This window comes from Notothenia coriiceps, unplaced genomic scaffold (assembly GCF_000735185.1).
Source record: "Notothenia coriiceps isolate Sejong01 unplaced genomic scaffold, NC01 NC01_scaffold00036361, whole genome shotgun sequence".
Taxonomy (NCBI): domain Eukaryota; kingdom Metazoa; phylum Chordata; class Actinopteri; order Perciformes; family Nototheniidae; genus Notothenia; species Notothenia coriiceps.
The window spans coordinates 68,686-87,957 of NW_011369062.1; the positions used below are offsets into that span (position 1 = coordinate 68,686).

Here is a 19,272-nt window from a genome sequence, read left to right on the forward strand (position 1 = left end):
GGACATAATATGTTCATTCTTATCCATTTTCAATATCAACCATTGGCACGCACATGACAACCCCTCGACCAATGGAGATCCGGTACTGCACAGCACACACTTTGATCTATACATTTAAGTTATAGGAGACAGCCAAGCTCAAATTCAACTTGACAATTGCGAGTATAGTTAATAATGAACATTTCCCACTATATGACAGGATTCAAAAGATACAGTAGATATGGAAACTGTATTTTTTTGTCTGATGGCTTTCTCCCTGGGGACCTCAAAGTCTTTATGCCGGCACAAAAACATACAAATATTTTCCTTTCCTTTGACACTACAATGTTTACCAGTTAATGAGAATTGATCTAAAAAACAACAAAAATAACTATACACTTAAAGTGTTTACCAATCAACTATATCAGCATTTATTTATCCATGGATGCTACTTTTATTCCCATATTATGACCTGAAAATCCACACCCCAGAAATCTATTCTTAATGCATTGTATCTTTGCCTTATGATTCATAATGTTGAAGACAGGCTGGGAGCAATGACACTGAAGAAAATAAAAAATAAAAGACAGATTGGAAACACTTTTGGTTGCAGTCTAAAACTTTAATTGTTATGTCTGACACCTTTACAATACGAGTTGAAAACAAGAATCTGATGTTTGAACCTGTAAGACATTCCTTTGAACCCAATTATCTAAACATTAAATATGGCAGTATGGGGAAAATTATATCTGTTTTTATAGGATTATGATGTTCCTGTCAGATCTGTTTTCTTCACATGTCTCCCACTGGGTTTAAAACAAAGGCTACTTGTAGATGATTATATAAGGAGACAGGACAAAATAATATTGAATGCACCCATTGCAGCGTAAACCAGTAGAATATCATGTTGTTCATCACTGTGCAATCTGTATTATCCTGCTCAAACACTGAGACTTTAAATTGTCAACTTCTCAGAAAAGTTCACGTACAGCAGCAGCATATACTGTAGCCGAACGATGTCCAGTGAACACATTTATTTTTGCTGAATGTGAGTTTCCAGCTTGCTAAGCCTGGCTGTTGTGTGTTTCATTCACTGTGATTATCCTATAGCCTCTAGGCTCAGTCCGTATATAGACGTGTCTGCAGGAAACTTGCTGTTGCAGCAAATTTGAGGCAGCACAAATGAACAGGAACCTGTCATGGGCCTGTTGAAAATGCTCTCTTTTATTTTTGAATGTGGGGGACATTAAATTGCATGTAAGCCTCAAATCTACATAAAGAGTTCGACTGACATTAGAAGCGAAATGCAAATTACTAAATTTACTCAAGTTCTGAACATAACTACAATTTTGAGGCAATTTTACTTTACTTTTTTAAGGGAAAATACCAAATGGATATGTTTTTTATATCAAGATACTGTAGTTTGACATGTCACAGAAGGAAAACACAGTTATATATAATAAAGTAAATTACATTTAGCTGCTGCAGTTTCAGGGCCCTGGTAAAGTGTCTGCTGTTACACTGCGTGACAACTGTGCTTATCACACTGTGACAAGTCAAATGATCTGCTCTGAAAAAGAAGTACAGGTACAACAAAACCAACAAATATGTCAACTATGCACAGTCTGTACACACTCAAACACCATAAGTCGAAATGCCTGTGTGAGTTGATACAAAATACATAACCCAATGTGTGATCACTTTACTATCAAACAGTATTATAAATAGTTAGAATTGGCTCCAAGCAGAACAGCTTCGACAAAAAAAAATGCTGCCTTGCGCATCAGTTGTCGGGATCTACAGTTGTTTTTAGTTTGTTTGCCTATTCTGCCTGTCACATTCAGCCCCTGCATCTGTGTTTAGCTTTACGGCCATTCTTCAACTGTTCACCTCAGACACCTGACTCTCTCATTCACCTGCTCACCTGTTTCCATCGTCCCAGCCCTGTCAGAACCGACATATTCCCCACTCATTTGTCAGGTTGTCATTGTTTCTTTGTTCCCTTGTTTTCCAGCCGCCTGACCCCTGCATCCTGTATGCTGTTACCTTGACCCGCCGGCCTGCCTTTTTCTGCCCCATTCCTGCTACCCTGTGGACTCAACTTGTGTTTGAACATGCCAGTAAGCCTTTGTATGTTCACCCTGTTTCTTGCAGGCATTGTCTGCATTTGTGTAAATGTTGCCTCACACCTGCATGCCATGACAATCAACAATGTATAAAAAATGCCTCACTGACAGCTTAACAAGTACTATTTTCATAAATTAAGTTATACAAATCACTTAACAATGTTTACATTAGGAACATAGCTTCTTGAAACTGTATTTTATACCATGATATTGCTACTTACTTATTTAAGTAAAGCATCTCAGACTGACAAATGTATTAAATTGTTCCTTAAATACAATTAAAAGTTACTTGTACTATGTCACTATTTCCATTTAATGCTGCTTTTTTGCTCAATTATTTTACTGCCCTTTTTACTGCACAACATTAATGTGACCGTTTTTGATTTGGTCACTTAGATATGAACTACATTACTGTAAGGAGAGGATGCTTCACGACAGATGTTTCACAAATTAGACAGACTTGAACAATTGTGAGCTTTGTCCACAGGAAGGTGCTGTTGCACCAAATGAAATCCGGGGAATGTAAAACAGGTGCACTGCCTTTTGAGTGTTTGGCAAAAACAAATCTCAGTTAGGATAGTTGCACCCTAAAAGGACAAATACAAAAATATGCAATAAGAATGAATCCTAATACTAATGAGGGTCAAGCCAATTAATGAAATGATAACCTGAGGCAAGTTTACTGATTGTTTAAATTGTTTTTTGATTGATTTTTATCAGAGAAAGAGAGCATTAAATAATATTTTAGTGTTGTAATGAAATGCCAATAATAAACCTTGCCCCCGTGGCTGATCACATCTTATCAGCATTTAGGGCCTAACAGTGCGTGACTTGCTTTTTATCTGGTGCTGGAAAATCTACTGCCACCAGATAAGAGGATATTTTTTTTTTTTTTTTCGTTAGCTTTCCCCCTCAAAGTTAATGTTTGTTTAGGAAATGACATGTAGCGGAAGCCAGGTGCACATGAGAATACATCTTTCATCCGCATTCTTAAACTAAAAGTAAGTTAGGGATAATAATAACTTGATTTTTATGAATAAACTTTCAATACAAGGCAAAGTCTCAGCCAGTTTATGATTTTTATGAATACAATCTTTCAATACAAGGTAAAGTCTCAGCCAGTTTATGATTTTTATGAATAAACTTTCAATAGAAGGTAAAGTCTCAGCCAGTTTATGATTTTTATGAATAAACTTTCAATACAAGGTAAAGTCTTGCCAAATTATAAAATAAATCAGCATTATTAAACATTTCGAAATCATTAGAAACCGTTTTGTCACTGTTCCTCTGAGACATCCTTCCTGTAAATGAAAACTTGGATACACCCTCAGTTATGGCTCTGCTGTCCAAAGGCCAAGGCAGCGCAGAGAAACTGTATAACAGAGGACAGTGTCCCTCCTTCTCACAGTTAGTTGTGTGATTTCATGGAGTTGAAGAGATGTCTGCTAGGGTTCTTGTAGCGTTGCTGGCTGTGTCCTGCACTGTTTCTGCTCAAACAGCTCTGGAGAACCAGGCCAAGGAGTTCCTGCAGAAGTTTGATGAAGAAGCCACTCAGCGTATGTACCAGTATTCGCTGGCATCATGGGCCTACAACACCAACATCAACAAGGAGAACTCAGACAAACTGGTAAGCATTCAGAGATTGAGTAACCACTAATTGACCAATGCTCACAACAATATTTTGATGCAACTCTTTACATTCTTACCAGTCTGAAGCGGGGCAAGTATGGGGAAAATTCTATGCCAACATGTCAGAGGAGTCCCGGAAATACCCCATCACAGAGATCACAGATGCAACAATCCAATTACAGCTCATCTCTCTACAAGACAGAGGCTCTGGGGCCCTGTCCCCGGACAAAGCTGCACATGTGAGATTATTACAATGTTTCATTTCATTCTGTTAAATATGTTCTCTTCATGTTTTTAAAAGCTGCAAAGACACATGTTCTGGACTGCTTCCTCAGTGCTTCATTACCTAAATATTGTATCCTTGTGTTCTCTTTTTTAAATCTGCTTGTAGTTGAGTAAGGTAATGAGTGAGATGAATACGATCTACAGCACAGCAACAGTGTGTCTGAAGGACGACCCCCTTAACTGCCAGACTTTGGAGCCAGGTACTACTCTGTTAATGAGGAGCGGTTACGCTGACGTGGCTGCCTCCTACTGTCGGCCGAAGTCAGATAAAGCAGTTTATAATTAACAAAGCCAATAAGAAAGGACAAAAAATGTATTAATGTTTTTGAACAGATGTTTTACAACAAGGTCTAACACATTGTAATATGCTTTTTATGCTGTTTAGTTGTTTTATTTATAACAAAAAACACATTAAAATACAGGCTTGAGCGTCAAAAGTAACTGAGTAAATTAATTCAGATGCAATAATTAGGTACTTTACTTCAGTATATTGATTGCATGCTTTTGTGTTCTTACCTATTGCTCATTTCACTCAACTTTATGTATGTGACAGCTATTGGTCATTGTTACTTTTCAGTAAGATTTTACATAATTTATTTTTATTAATGAGCTTTTTAAAATGCAATGCATTTTTAGAGACAAAACTATTTGTCCCCAGTTTTTTTGGCTCCCTCTCATGTGTCAGACATCTGGAAGTTACATATATATATCCGATATTAATAATATAATATATGTAGTAGTACAGATTTATGGGCATATGTTATTTTCTTGGTATGTTTTAACCGTCATCATTAACATCACTGGCTAAACTACCAAACTGTTTAAAAAGTATAGCAGGTCAAACCAGCTCCAATATGAACTGTTGAATCAGTTGTAGATTTGAGTGAGAAACAGACATGTATACATGTACCGTCAGTGATTTGTGTGTTGCTCTGTTCACAGGCCTGGAGCATGTGATGGCCAACAGCAGGGATTACTCTGAGCGTCTGCATGTGTGGGAGGGCTGGAGGAGAGAGGTGGGGAAGAGGATGAGGCCGATGTATGAAGACTATGTGGATCTGAAGAATGAAGCTTCCAAACTAAATGGTGATACATCATAATTTAGGATGTGTAATTTCTCAATGTTTGAATGACATGTGCTGGTTAATTCTGATTTGATAGTTAATGGAGCTTAAAGCAATGCTCTTTCATTAAATCTGGTAGAAAAACCTTGCCTATGGATCTGAATATGGATAAAAGCTAATAAACATACATGACAGGTCCTCTCTGTGGGGGAAACTTCTGTAGCAATGGAGATTCAGGACTCAAAGAGACACGAGGAGAGCTGGAGCTTTGATGTCAAACACTGATGGTTTATTTGGAGCTTCGGCCGGAGAATTCACAAGACAAGTCATAGAGCCACGATCTGACCACAATCAATTCTGAAGAACTCTACCCGAGACCCATGTATTTAGCTAGTTCAGAGAGAATAATCAACATGCTGGATAACAAAATAGAATCATAACACCTCTATCAGCTGACGCCAACAGGCAGGAACAGGGAGACAGAACACTGAGAGCACAGCAGCCAAGGTTGCAGGTGCGTGTGCTCAGTAAGGACCAGGTCAGGACATTATGAACTGATAAACTGGGTCAAAGTTATGGGCCTTGGAAAATATTTCACCAACACTCTCAATAGCTCTTGTTACACAGTTTGTCATACCTCTAACTCATGTAATACCAGCAATGCCACCATGCAAAAGGGATTGGGTTACAACCATCAAAATAAAACTCTACAAAACAACAAAACTCTTTTTATGTAAAGTTTACGTAAACTGAAATATGACTTCTTTTTTTTCCTATTCTTGATCTCTTTCCCCACACTGCTACAGGTTTTCAAGACTACGGATCTTACTGGAGATATAACTATGAGACCATCGAGGAGGACCCTAAGTACAAGTACACCAGGGATCAGCTGATGGGAGATGTCCGTTCTGTATACAAAGAGGTACGCGTCATATTAGAGGATTTGTGTTTCAAAGCTTCTAGAGTAATTTGCAGTTATGGATTGTATGAAGTTATTACCAACGTATAATATTGTTTTTTTCTTAACAGATCATGCCCTTATACAAGGAGCTGCATGCCTATGTGAGATCCAGGCTTATGGAGGTCTACCCAGGACACATTGAGGCAGAAGGACCTCTGCCGGCCCACCTGTTGGGTGTGTTTTTCTTGCTTCCCCAAAAACAAAAAGATAGTATTCAAATAGTAGAATTGTACGAAAGGAGTCAGTTTTAAAGTAGTAGAGCAATTTGCAAAGTCCAACATGCAACAAGAAATCTGTACTGTAACTCAGGTGTGCAGAATAATATTATCAGAAATGACATCAACAAATGACCTTACAGTGAATACAACGTCACGATATAAAGAATACAGCTTCGGAGCTGTACCATTTGATTGTTCATTGAAGTTATAAGTCACAATCTGTTCATTGCTCTATTCAGAACTGCTACTACCACGATGAAAAGTCAGAATGATAGAAATGCCTTATATGTGCAGTTTGAATTTGAAGAGAGGCTGTGATTTTGAGATGGGTAAAGACATAAATCTGATCTTTGTGAAATTGCTACTTAGTGATTTGTTTCTTTGTTCAAAGCTAAGGACACTGGGAAAAGGAAAGAGAAATGCAACAGATGTAACATAATGTATATAGAGAGTTTAGCTGAAACTGCAGGAAGTACTTCTTAGTGTGTACTTAAAGTGAAAACAATAATTGTTGTGTTAATTGTTCAGGTGACATGTGGGGAAGATTCTGGACCAACCTGTACGTTCTGTCAACCCCTTACCCTCACAAAGAAGATATTGATGTCAGCGACACTATGGTGAAAGAGGTGCAGTACAATTACTTAATCAGTAATGATGGTTTATCCAAAAATATATACAAATGCATAGTGATAAAGGTGAAAAAAAACAAGATATTTAAATCCTCTATTGGAAGAGAAACTGTCTCTCACATGTCCATTCGAATTTCAGGGCTGGACTGAGATTCGGCAGTTTAAAGAAGCAGAGAAGTTCTTCATGTCTGTGGGCCTGTACGAGATGTTCCCCAGCTTTTGGAATAAATCCATGCTGTTAAAGCCTACAGATGGAACAAAGGTTGTTTGCCACCCCACAGCCTGGGACATGGGAAACAGAGAGGACTTTAGGTAGGAGAAATCCACAGACATGCACATATACCATCCTCATATACCGTAGTATCAGATAAAGAGCCAAATCTATCACCATCTCTGTTGTTGAAGTGGCTGATTCCAAAAGCTTTTATATGCAGTTACAAAAAACACGAATTGAAAGCGAACACTTAACATTTATCTATATTTAAAGCATAAAACATATTTATCTAAAACACAAACAGCTGTTTTAAAAGATTTACAAGGTTCATTTGCGCTGTGTTTTCAATTACTGGCAATCAGTACATGGGAGCAGTATAAATGAACATGCTGGAAAACTTATGTTGATTAATCTCTTAGTCATTGTTTCTTGCTGATAAAGATAAGCAAAGCTTTATTGTTGTTAATTATTATTCCATATCATTGCCCAAGCACTGACTCGTTCAGAGGTTGGAAAGTTTGTAGCACCAAAGCAACGTATACAATATATTTACAAAAAAAGGCTTCAGGCTCGTAAAGTCTCGGTTTGGATTGAAATGGCTCAATATCTTAAACACTTTTGGATTCAGTTTGTTGCACCTGACTCCTCACACATGCAGTGCACAGGTTGTTTTATTGACTCTATATCTGATATGGCATCATGCTAACTGCTGACATGAACATATTTCGTTGCAATATCTTCAGGATCAAAATGTGCAGCAAGATCAACATGGACGACTTCCTGACAGTGCACCACGAGATGGGTCACAACCAGTACCAGATGGCTTACCGTAACCTGTCCTACCTCCTGAGGGACGGGGCCAACGAGGGCTTCCATGAGGCGGTCGGAGAGATCATGTCCCTCTCTGCTGCGACGCCCAAACACCTGATGGGCCTCCATCTCCTGCCTGCTAACTTTACTTATGATAATGGTACCGTACATTACATTGACAATTATCAAACCATATAAATAGTTGTCCTCCAAAACATTAAAACTGCTATATTCAGTACTTTTAAAATAACACAGGATATAAGGTGACTATGGGCCCTTGTGTGTTGAATCTGAATAAGGTCCAGATTCTGAGACACAGACATATGTGTCTGTCGCTCTGATCAGTTGTTCAGCTACACTAACAGTTAAGTTAGTGTTAGCTAACAGCTGTCCATAACCAAATTTAAAGATATGAATAAATCTTGTTTATGAGTTATGAGCCAGACAAAAGTTATAACATCTTCATAGGCTCTCAGTTACGCTGCTCCTTAACCCCTACAGAACATTCTGTAGATAAACGGCTATCCACAAATAGGTGGTTAAAATAATCTGGTAACTTTTGAGTAACCCAGTCTTGTAACAACACTGTTAATGCAAGTATTTAGTGTGGCCAAAAGCTATGAAAGTCACCAAACTGCAGAAACAATATGAAATTGTTTCTTGGAGGTGGCAAACACATAGACAATTCATAAAGAATCACAGCAGGTATGAATAATGTGTTCCTGGGTGCTGCCCTCAAGTGGCATGCAATTAAAATAGCTTCAGCACCGTTGGGCCACCATGACAGAGTCGTCACACCCTGATTCACCTGTTTACTGGGGCGAAACCAGATAATAAAGCATAACATGACCTTGGGCTCTCTGCTAACTTTTATACAAACTGTCATCTACTTACAGTGCCTAACATAGGTGTCATAAACAGCATATCAGACGCAGAGGGGTAACACACTGAAGTGTTTTCAAAATTAGAATTGTGATAAATGCCCTTTCTAAAGTTCAGAGCTGAGGTTATTGACTTGACATGCAACTTTCTAACCATTTTCTCTCTGTATATTATACATTTTTCCTGTTTTTTGCCTTGCAGAAACAGAGATTAACTTCCTGCTGAAACAGGCGCTCACCATCGTGGCCACGCTGCCGTTCACCTACATGCTGGAGGAATGGAGGTGGCAGGTGTTTGCAGGGAACATCACCAAGGATAATTGGATGAAGCGCTTCTGGGAGATGAAGTAAGCACAGACTTTCATGCAGCTTCTTTAAATATTCCAGGTAATTATGCAGTCAGTGAAAATTCACAGGTCTGATATGATTACAATCAAACATAGTAATGCTATTAACACACTGCAGGCAAGCATTGTTGCTTTCCTGCAGGTCTGAGGTTACATCATCAGTCTGTATGCGTGCTGACTCTGTTCCCATGACAGGAGGGAGCTTGTGGGGGTGGTGGAGCCAGTGCCGAGGGACGAGACCTACTGTGACCCCCCTGCTCTGTTCCATGTTTCCGGAGACTATTCTTTCATCAGGTAAAGATGTTAGTCTTCACGTCAAGACAAGTAAAGGCAACACCTGGATTTATTTCCAAATCAGCTTTTGAGGCTACTGTTTTCAGTGGGATCGGTTTGTTCTTTTAAACTTATTTTCAATTAAATTTGATGCAAAGGTACACCTTATCCCAAGGAACAGAGCCCTTTCTGAACATCTTATATCCCTAACATTTCAAAATCAAGAACGTTTCCTCTTTTATCGGATAAACATACTGCCCTTATTAGTTGTCTATACGGTTCAGTTCTTCCCAAAATATTACCTATACGAGTCTGGACCACTCACATTGCCACTATCATTGGCACAGCAACCAAAGCTGGAGGGCAGAGAGTGAACAACAAAGGCTAAACCTTCAGTAGAGTAAAACGTCCGTTGGCTGCATAAGCAAAAGGAAGTACCTTAGGAAATAGTATGTTGGTATCCTTTTTGTATAACGTTTAGGAATGTAAAAACTGGGTCCAGGTTGAAAACATGACCTGTCTCTGTGTGTGTGTGTCTGGTCGTGAATACAGGTACTTCACAAGGACCATCTACCAGTTTCAGTTCCAAAAAGCGCTCTGCCAGGAGGCCGGTCACACAGGACCTTTGTCTACATGTGACATCACCGATTCTAAAGTAGCAGGAACCAAACTGAGGTACAGACTTAATGTATTTGGTTGATTGTCCATATAACAGTTTGAAATCAAATAAGAGATCATTTCATATTTCAGTTTTTGCTGTAGCACATTACGTCATTGTGGTAAACATGTAGTAATACAGTCGTCATTTATGTTCCTCACTGTTTTCTGTTAGGAATATGTTAGAGCTGGGAAGATCCAAGTCCTGGACCAGGGCTTTGGATACGATCTCCGGGGACGCTAAGATGGACGTCCGCCCCCTGTTGGACTATTTCCAACCTCTCCATGACTGGCTGAAGGTAGAGAACAAGAAAACCAACAGGAATGTAGGCTGGAAGACACTAATAGACCCTTGTGAGTACAACATTTTCAAGAGTATTACCACTAAATTAAACTAAATGAATTTGAAAAAGGTATATGTACTTAACATTTTAAATAATATTTGTATTAACTTTTATTTAAAAAAAATGAATACCAGTATTATGTCTGTATGGTTATACAGTAGTGCCACCGCCACCAGCTGGTTAGCTTAGCTTCACACATGGACTGAGAGCAGTTAGCCTGGCTATGTAGCAGCATATAAATCACGTATTAACGCATTATATATTATTTGTTTATCTTGGACTGAAAGGGAAAAAAAAGTTGTCGTTTTAAGAGATATTATTCTTCTTACTCAGTAATTCACCATGTCTTCACAAATGTTTTCCAGGCAACCAAAGCATGTTTTTTTTTTTTACTTTTATACATACCACTATATAGTCTTAATGGGTGAGTTTCAGTTTTGTTTTATTAATTTCCCAAAATGCCAAACTATTACACCTCTCTTCTTGTTTGCTTGGTTTCCTGCACATCAAATTAATCTGTCAAATCATGTTTATGAGCATTTAAGTCCTCACTTAACACAGTTAATTGAATACTTTTGGATAGCTTCTTGAGAGGCCTATATACTGTATGCGTGGACAAACTATCACCCCATCATTACATTATAACTGTGACTAAGAGAGGAACTTTTTGAAGAAGTAGAAAAAACACAAACTTAAGTCACTGCTGTTTTCATGACATATATTGGCATGACCAAACCACAGTAAAATGACTAAAATGCCCGTTTCCTGAGAGAACTGTGTGATTGCAGCAACTCCATTGTTCATGACTAATAAGCAATAATTCTTGTAATGAATCAATGCCCTAAGAACTGAAATAATTGAAATGTTAACTTTGGCGCTGTCACTGTCTGTTCATGTGACCAGACATTGGTAGCTATTTCATGATGCCTTCAAGGGCTATGGCAGTTTAAGTGAATTAATCTATGGCAACCATATTTTGCAAAAATGAATAAATAATACGTTAAAATAACCTTTTGATTCTTTTTTGTAACAGATTCAGGGAATGCAATCAAAGTGAGGCTGAGCTTGAAGGCTGCTATGGGTGATAACGCTGTGAGTATCATTAATCATTATCAGAAGTGTTATTATTACAGGATAAGGGTTACAATGTCTTGCTACACGTGATGTGAAGGTTGTCCCTTTGAACTTCAGTCAGTTTTATCAAAATACTCAACTATAATGTGTTTCAGGTTCTGAAATCTTTACATTGGCTTCCAGTCGGCCAAAGAATCGATTTTAAAGTATTATTGCTAGTTTTTAAATCATTACATGGTTTAGGACCAAAGTATATTGTTGAACTCCTACATAATTACGAGCCATCAAGGTGCCTCAGGTCTTCTGGGACGGGTCTGCTATCGGTTCGGAGACTAAAAACAAAACATGGAGAGGCAGCATTTAGCTTTTATGCCTCGACACTCTGGAACAAACTACCCAAATCATGCACGTTCGCAGAAACGCTTACTATTTTTAAATTGAGACTAAAAACATATATCTTTGCCGCTGCTTTTAATTGAGCTGCTCATATTCGCACTACATTATGCCTTTTAAACGTATTGTATACCTCTGGTGTTTATTTGTATTATTTTATTATATTTCCTTTGTAATGCCTGTTGTAAAATGCCATTATATAATGTGTTTTTTACTGTATTTATTCTTAAAAAGTATTTTAATTTGTTTTGTAAAGCACTTTGAATTGTCGCGTACTGAAAAGTGCTATATAAATAAACTTGCCTTGCCTTCAGTATTCCTGGAACAACAATGAGCTGTACCTGTTCAAGGCCAGTGTTGCGTACGCTTTGAGGCAGTACTACAGCCAAAAGAACCAGACCCTTCAATTCACGTCAGTATCATCCTGGGACCATGAAATATGAAAACACTCTATGCTATGTTCTGTTTTAAACTGACATTGGTTTGTTGCCACATTTTTTGAGTGGGTTTTCTTGTTTTTTTGCCTGCAGAGCAGAGAATGTCCTCACGTATCAAGAGACTCCCAGGGTCTCCTTCTACATTGTGGTCACCGATCCAGCAACTCCCACCACATACATCCCCAAGGCTGATGTGGAGGCTGCCATACAGTGAGGCATTCAACACACACACATGTATTTTGATAACATACTGTATTTGATTGCAACATACTTGGTTTGTTTTACCTGAATGTGTCAAGGACTAAGAAGCTGTAATAGTCAGTCAATTTACATGTACTGTGATTCATTTTCAGTCACGCTTGTTCTGGGGATCGCAATCTTTGTGTGTTCTACTTTTGTCCAGACTGAAATATCTGATCAACTGTTTGATTGAATTATTTCGTTATCCTGTCATGCACCCATGGTGACCGACCCTCACGAGTCAAAAAAACAGTAACAGTGGTCAAGCATCCAATTTCATACCAGAACACTTTAGTTTTGTCTCAAACTAAATACTCTGCCTTCCCTCCAAAGCCTAGCAGATAAAATCTACCAATAAAAGGCTCATTCAAGGCTCAAAAAAGCACAACTCATATTATTCAAAGTCATCCAGATAAAATCTCAACAAACATGTAGGTCAATTTACTAAAAAAGTACATTCGATATGTTCTTGTAGACAGAAGAGTAAAACCAAAGGTGAAGCTCATTCTGAATTTCACCTCACTTACACAGCAAACAAAGCAGAGCTGTTTGCATCCAACTAAAGGGTAAAGGTTGAATAGCTTCCTGCTGAAATGGATCAACTCAGTGTGTCCTTTCTCCAGAATCAGTTAAAATGAAGGAGCAATAATAAACCTATTTCGATATTGATCCCAGGTTAAGTCGAGGCCGAATCAACGATGCCTTCCAATTGGATGACAAGACGCTAGAGTTTGTGGGTATCCTAGCAACACTGGCCCCTCCCGTGGAGCAGCCAGTGACGGTGTGGCTGGTTGTGTTCGGGGTTGTCATGGGAGTGGTGGTGCTCGCAGGCGTCTACCTCGTCGTCTCTGGTGTCATGGAGCGCAAAAAGTGAGTGTTAGATTCCAAACTGTGACCCATTCCTACCATTTTTTCTACCAATATACCTTTTTTGTACGTATCTTGTCTTGATCTGTAAAGCATGAAAAGTGCTATATAAATAACGTTTATTAAAAACTTCATTAATAACTGTGAGACATGTTGTGCTTCTGGTGTGTTTGTAGGAAATCTACAAAGACAGACAGCGCGGAGAATCCCTACGAACACGATGGACAAACTAACAAAGCTTTTGAAGAACATGAAGATGAACAAACTGGACTCTGAATCTGATGATAATCAGAGGGAAGTCCTTAATGCTCTAAATAAAGATCAAATAACTACTACAATATGCATTTTAAATATACTTCCATGTGAATGTACATATTGTTATATTCATGTATTTTGATGCATGAATATTATACTTATTGTATAAACAATATATAGGCCTAACAAGTCCAACCTAACAACGCTTAAATAATTTTGGCTGTGGAATAAACCTTTATGCAATAATGATTGACATTTATCTTGTCTTTTGGACAAAATAATGTATATTAAATAAACTGCAGTATCATGCATTTCAAATTCATGGTGGTTTATAGGAAAATAATAATTGTTTTGTATTTGTTTTAAATATTTTATATTCTGCAAAATGCTTTAATGGTCAGACATGTTTTAAATAATGTTTGATGCGTTTGCTTGTCTTAAAATAACACATTTAAGTATCTTATCTTCCAAACATTGGTGGTTAGGGTTTTAACACTTTTATTGTTGTAAGATGCATAAAATACAAGGGTTTACCAGTGTATTCCAAATATCAAAGTATAATAATCCATGTCGTACATCTTAAAGTGTTACTAATAAATTATAAAAGAGTAAGCATTTTCCAAATATCATTTGTATCCAGTATATACACATAATTATACAGTACATATACCATGTTTATAGTTTATATATTTTTTTTAAATGTTGCTCATCCCTCGATGATGTATATTTTAAAGTGTTGAACAAATAAAGTTACTATCACTTCATCTTGATACTCAAAATACATTTTTTGACAAAGTTACAGCCCCTTCACAAAAGATATTCATATTTATAAAAAAGTAAGTAAAAAACCCATACAAAAAACCCAAAACACGTTTTATCAGATGTAGTTGTATGATGCATATCTACACACTTCTGCAATAGCAGAATTTGACACAGTGACAATTTGTCACCGGACAAAAAAAAATCTCCCCTCATGTTTCCCTGTCGTTTATGAAAAAGTCACAAATAGAAATCTTAATTTTAAATAGTAAACTTGTCTGAAACTGAGAATACTCTGATAAGAAAGTGATTATTCATCACTTCTGATTTGTCTGGATGACAAAGAGGAACTGTTCTTCTTCCATCCCTCCATCCATGGTGGCCATCTCCACTGAGTTGGTGGTGTTGATCTGAATAAACCAGCCGCCGTGCAGCGCTGACTCAAACCTCCGCTGTCTCGTGTGGTCGGCCCTCATGTAGAAGAGGAAGGACAGAGTAGTCTCGTCATTCATGGAGATCTTCTTCAGCTTCTTCTTCTCGCACATCTAAAACAACAAGAGACGTCAGAGAGCATCACTGTTCAACATCCTGGTAGTGAGAAGATATCTATGCTTGCAAGTATCACAACCGTTCACAGCATAAAAGCATTTATTATGATTACTTATGTATAAAGTATGTGTAAAGGCCAAAACAAATAAAAAGAAGCTGACAAAGGGCCATATATATCACAACATTCAAGTTAATGATCAATGCTCTCGAATTAGTCAAGAGAAAAAAAGAAACAAAGATATCAATAGCAAATCTTGATTATTAAAAGTAGATTACTGGCCCATAACACAAATGTTCATTGTGTGACATTTGAGACAATTACGATTCCAACAAAGCACAAGTTCAAAAAAGTGAACCCAAGTCCGAGACCTGACTTAATTACTACAGTTCCTAAACCATTTCTGAGGCCCATGTCCCATTTAGGAACGATTGGTGGCAGCACCTGTTAGAGAGTAACATTTGTGTGAAAAAGCCAAAATGAACAGTACAAATGGGTTGAGGGCTGTTTTCACCACATTTCCTGAACTTGAATTAATCTATTTACAGTGTGTCGCATTCCAATGAAAGAAACTCTAATCTGACACTTCTGAAATGTTTTCCTCTGCTGTGTATAGAAAAGCAGTCAACATCTGAAACAAGTTGATCATCGACAGAAACACCACTGGCATTTTAAAATGTAACTTACACACAATGTCTACAATGTTTTAAAGATGGATTGTCATTATTTAATGCATTCGTGGTCTCAGATGAAGAATTCTTATAATTGATTGAATGATCCCGGACATTTGCAAAACTCAAACTGTAGGGAAGATAAATGTCTGAACCAAATTTCAATGGCAATCCATCTCAAATATTATTGATAAAATTCCCTCAAAACCACACAAGTTAGCCCGGTGGTGGCACTAGAGGAAAAGTCAGATGACCACCGAGTTATCTGGGACGTAACTGCCAAACTTCATGGTAATCAATATAGCAGTTAGTTCTGGAAAGTGAACCTGTTCAGCCTAAGTCTCTAGTTATTACCTCCACTTGTAGGAAGACGCGCTCTGCTTCCTTGTAGCACCTGAGGAAGCAGTTGGACTTGCTAAAGTTTAGGACCACTGGCATTCCTCTGTCAATGAGGCTGGTCGACTTGTAGAGGTAGATGGTCATCTCCTCTGAAATAAAAACAAACATTAAGAAATGAAAAACCCATCTTTGATTACTGTAAATGTTTGTTGCTGCATGCTTCCCAAAATGGCAAACCTGGATTTGGTGAAGCAAAGAGTCTCTGCGAACAGAGACGCTTGAGGTAACGGTGAGAGGGCACATGTTCGATGGCAGTGTTCAAAGACTTCAGCTGTCGGAAAGTTCCCCCTCCTCTTGAAACTGAGAGTTACACAGAGAACAATCAAACAAAGAGTGTCTAGTCTATAATTCATACCCCTTTTACAAGTAAAAAAGAACAAGCGTGATTAATTCCTCTCTCATAATTGTATCTTCATAAATAATAGTATTCAGTATTATTTATTAACAGTTCTACTAATAGAAGGGGGTTTGCACTGCACATAAGAGATCTAACGTTGCTTTTTGATCAGATGTACGGACCTAATAATACATATTTTACATTTAACGTTTATAATCCTTTCTCCGAAATGATACAAGAGGATATTTGGAGATCAATGGATGTCACTTCACTGTAAAATGTATTTTTAATCATATCTCTCTTAACAAATATTGATCTCAGTGAGACTATTTGTAGAAATATATATTTGAAAGTAAATAGTAGGGAAGGTCAGAGACTAAAACATACGTACCAAGCACGACCTTGCTGGATTCTGACACCATAACAACATCATTAAAGGTACACCCTGTGCCATGACATCCCTGACAGGGGCTTCCAGAGTCGCAGCCCCTCCCTCTCACCACAGAGATGCTGGTTTTCTTCATGGAAATTATGAGCAGATCCTCCCCCTCTCCATACTCCTGGTTTTCAGCTCCACAAACATCTTCCTCTAAACCCCCGTCCTCCTTCCCCCCCTCCTGCTTCACTCCATTCTCTTCCAAGTCTTCCTCCCTCCTCATCTCCATGCTGAAACTGAATATTGTAGATTCCTTGGACACTGGATGTAAAGTATCCTCAGACGGTAAGGACATGTCATTCTGCTCCTTCTTCTTGCCGGCTTTGTGCACCGTCTGAACACCAGAGGAAGTCAAGACCGTCAGACTAAGAACTAACTTTGTGTCAGAACTCCCCCTTAAAACACCTCAATGGACAGCTACCGTACAATGTGTGTTTTAACTCTACCTAAAATGTAGATTGGACGATGTCATGTCATGTTGATATTTTTTAAGTGCAGTTTAAGCTCATGCAATATACAAACTTTGTCACCATTTAATGTAAACATCTGTTAATGTCATGGGAGCTAAGTTAGCCTACACTTGTATGTCCATTCATCCCACTTATTAACAGGATAACAAAACAGGGATACTGTTTTGTAGAGACTCAACAGGATTATTTTTGAATAGGAATTCTGACAACCACATATTATCGGTTTGAGAAAACGAATAATATATAATGACAGTTTATCATTTGGTGAATTTCTCGCTTAAAATAATCACCAAAAATGGACTGCAAAGTATGTCCAAAGCGGCAATGTTCAGTTATCTCCGACTATGAGAATAGAGAGGGAAGTTCGTGGACTCACCAGCATCGGAGTATCTTTAGCCAATGTTTGTGCCAACTCCTCGGGTGTGAAATCCTGCAGGTCCATGCCGTTTACCTGCATCAGTTTGTCTCCTCTCCTGAGAAAAACAGAAAACATATGAGACTTATACTAAAAGGTTTTAGTTCAATATGGTCTGCCAAAGTTGGAACAGTTTTAGTCATTTCACATTGTCATCGTCAATCTTTCTTGTTTTTCTAGTTTTTCTAGTTTTTTTGGGAGGAACCGGACTTAGTTGTGAAAGACTTGGTTTGTACATCATCTTATGGAGAGATACCTTAAAATAACTCTGGATCAAATATTTTGAAATGTTTCCCGAGGCTTTAATAAAGAGTCACTTGACTATTATGTCTGACATGTGAGACCTGAATTGTTTTGTCAGAACAGCAGTCTAAAGTTATACAAATATTGAAGTCACTATCGTACATGAGAAAGAAAAACAGGAAATCACATTTTAGGATGTGAGAGCAGCCAGTATTTGAGATTTCGGTATATTAAATGGTTCAATGTTTAATTAAATAAATATTTGAACCCTTTTAACAATTAATTGTCTGATTATCTTCCTTTAACATTACATGTTACTTGTTAGACGCTTTTATCCAAAGCGACTTCAGCACCGTGGGCAATCCCCTCAGGAGCAATTTGGGGTGAAGTGTCTTACCCAGGGACACAACGACATGCTGACTGCAGTGGGACTCGAACTTGCTATCCCCTGATTCAAACTTCAGCGTACGAAGTTCAGTGCACTATTCCACTGAGCCACAGCCTTCACCATGACCATAACAAATACTTGTTTAATTTTACTTTGTTTAATCATTGTATTTTATTGTACACTTTACTGGGAAGAGCTCTGTGGTCTGGGCCCGATAGTGCTTTTCTTAATAAAAAAAATGAAATTCTTATTTGCTAGTACAAAACAAACATTTAAAAACTGTATTCTCAATACCTGACAAACGCCTTTTCTCCACTCCCTTTTTTGTACTTCATCACATTTTCGACTTCATACTGGTGCTTCCCTTCATGGATCTGGTGGACGATCAGCACGCCTCCCTTAACTTGAGGATCCTATCATTCAGGAATATATGAACAAAAGCAAAATCACCAGAAATACAAAGTCATATATTTCAAAATATATCTCACATATAGCAATGTTGACTAATATGATATGTTGTGTCACCCACCTTCACATCCATGGTGCTGACAGTGTCCGCTGCTAAAAAGACTGAATCCGACCCCGCTAACAGTGCCGGCCTTTTAAATCCTGAAGTGTGTTTGAGCTTCTGCTTTGCATAAGCAGAAGTGGAAGGAGGACTGAGAGGTGATGCATGTGGAACTGATGCCAGAAGAGGAAGTGAATGGAGATTAGTACATTTTCAATCCAAAAGGGGGACATGGTTTATGATTTTCTTAAGAAAAGAGAACTTTCTGATTTCATCAGTTGAAGCTTTTCATTTTAGTGTTTATACAACAATTCATGCCAGCACTGTTTTTGTTATTTTACTGGATGTTCACTTCCTTAGCAAAATTGTTTAAACCCTAAACAGAGGGAAGAGGAAATAACAACCATCAGTTTATT

At 38.0% G+C, this 19,272-nt stretch overlaps 2 protein-coding genes across 2 annotated transcripts; one reads left to right on the plus strand and one right to left on the minus strand.

The window, feature by feature from the left end:
- The first annotated feature begins 3,543 nt into the window (after positions 1-3,543).
- Positions 3,544-13,992, plus strand: ace2 (angiotensin I converting enzyme 2). Its single transcript, XM_010792153.1, has 18 exons — positions 3,544-3,732; positions 3,815-3,973; positions 4,126-4,219; positions 4,962-5,105; positions 5,890-6,005; positions 6,113-6,218; positions 6,791-6,888; positions 7,031-7,203; positions 7,849-8,075; positions 8,999-9,143; positions 9,339-9,437; positions 9,969-10,091; positions 10,249-10,427; positions 11,451-11,509; positions 12,199-12,296; positions 12,415-12,531; positions 13,237-13,431; positions 13,605-13,992. The coding sequence occupies exons 1-18, from the start codon at positions 3,544-3,546 to the stop codon at positions 13,702-13,704; spliced, it is 2,421 nt and encodes an 806-aa protein (XP_010790455.1). The 3' UTR covers positions 13,705-13,992.
- A 101-nt stretch (positions 13,993-14,093) lies between these two features.
- Positions 14,094-18,952, minus strand: LOC104963546 (uncharacterized). Its single transcript, XM_010792144.1, has 7 exons — positions 18,878-18,952; positions 18,643-18,761; positions 17,679-17,775; positions 16,788-17,166; positions 16,237-16,359; positions 16,015-16,148; positions 14,094-14,987 (listed from the first exon to the last, which is right to left on the minus strand). The coding sequence occupies exons 1-7, from the start codon at positions 18,887-18,889 to the stop codon at positions 14,760-14,762; spliced, it is 1,092 nt and encodes a 363-aa protein (XP_010790446.1). The 5' UTR covers positions 18,890-18,952; the 3' UTR covers positions 14,094-14,759.
- Positions 18,953-19,272: the final 320 nt, after the last annotated feature.

Coding starts and splice junctions, on each gene's coding strand:
- ace2 (XM_010792153.1), top strand. CDS start 3,544: ATGTCTGCTAGGGTTCTTGTAGCGTTGCTGGCTGTGTCCTGCACTGTT. Junction 8,076..8,998: donor TAACTTTACTTATGATAATG/GTACCGTACATT, acceptor TTTGCCTTGCAG/AAACAGAGATTAACTTCCTG. Junction 10,092..10,248: donor GTAGCAGGAACCAAACTGAG/GTACAGACTTAA, acceptor GTTTTCTGTTAG/GAATATGTTAGAGCTGGGAA.
- LOC104963546 (XM_010792144.1), bottom strand. Junction 16,360..16,787: donor ATCCAGCAAGGTCGTGCTTG/GTACGTATGTTT, acceptor TGTAACTCTCAG/TTTCAAGAGGAGGGGGAACT. Junction 16,149..16,236: donor CTTTGCTTCACCAAATCCAG/GTTTGCCATTTT, acceptor TTTTTATTTCAG/AGGAGATGACCATCTACCTC.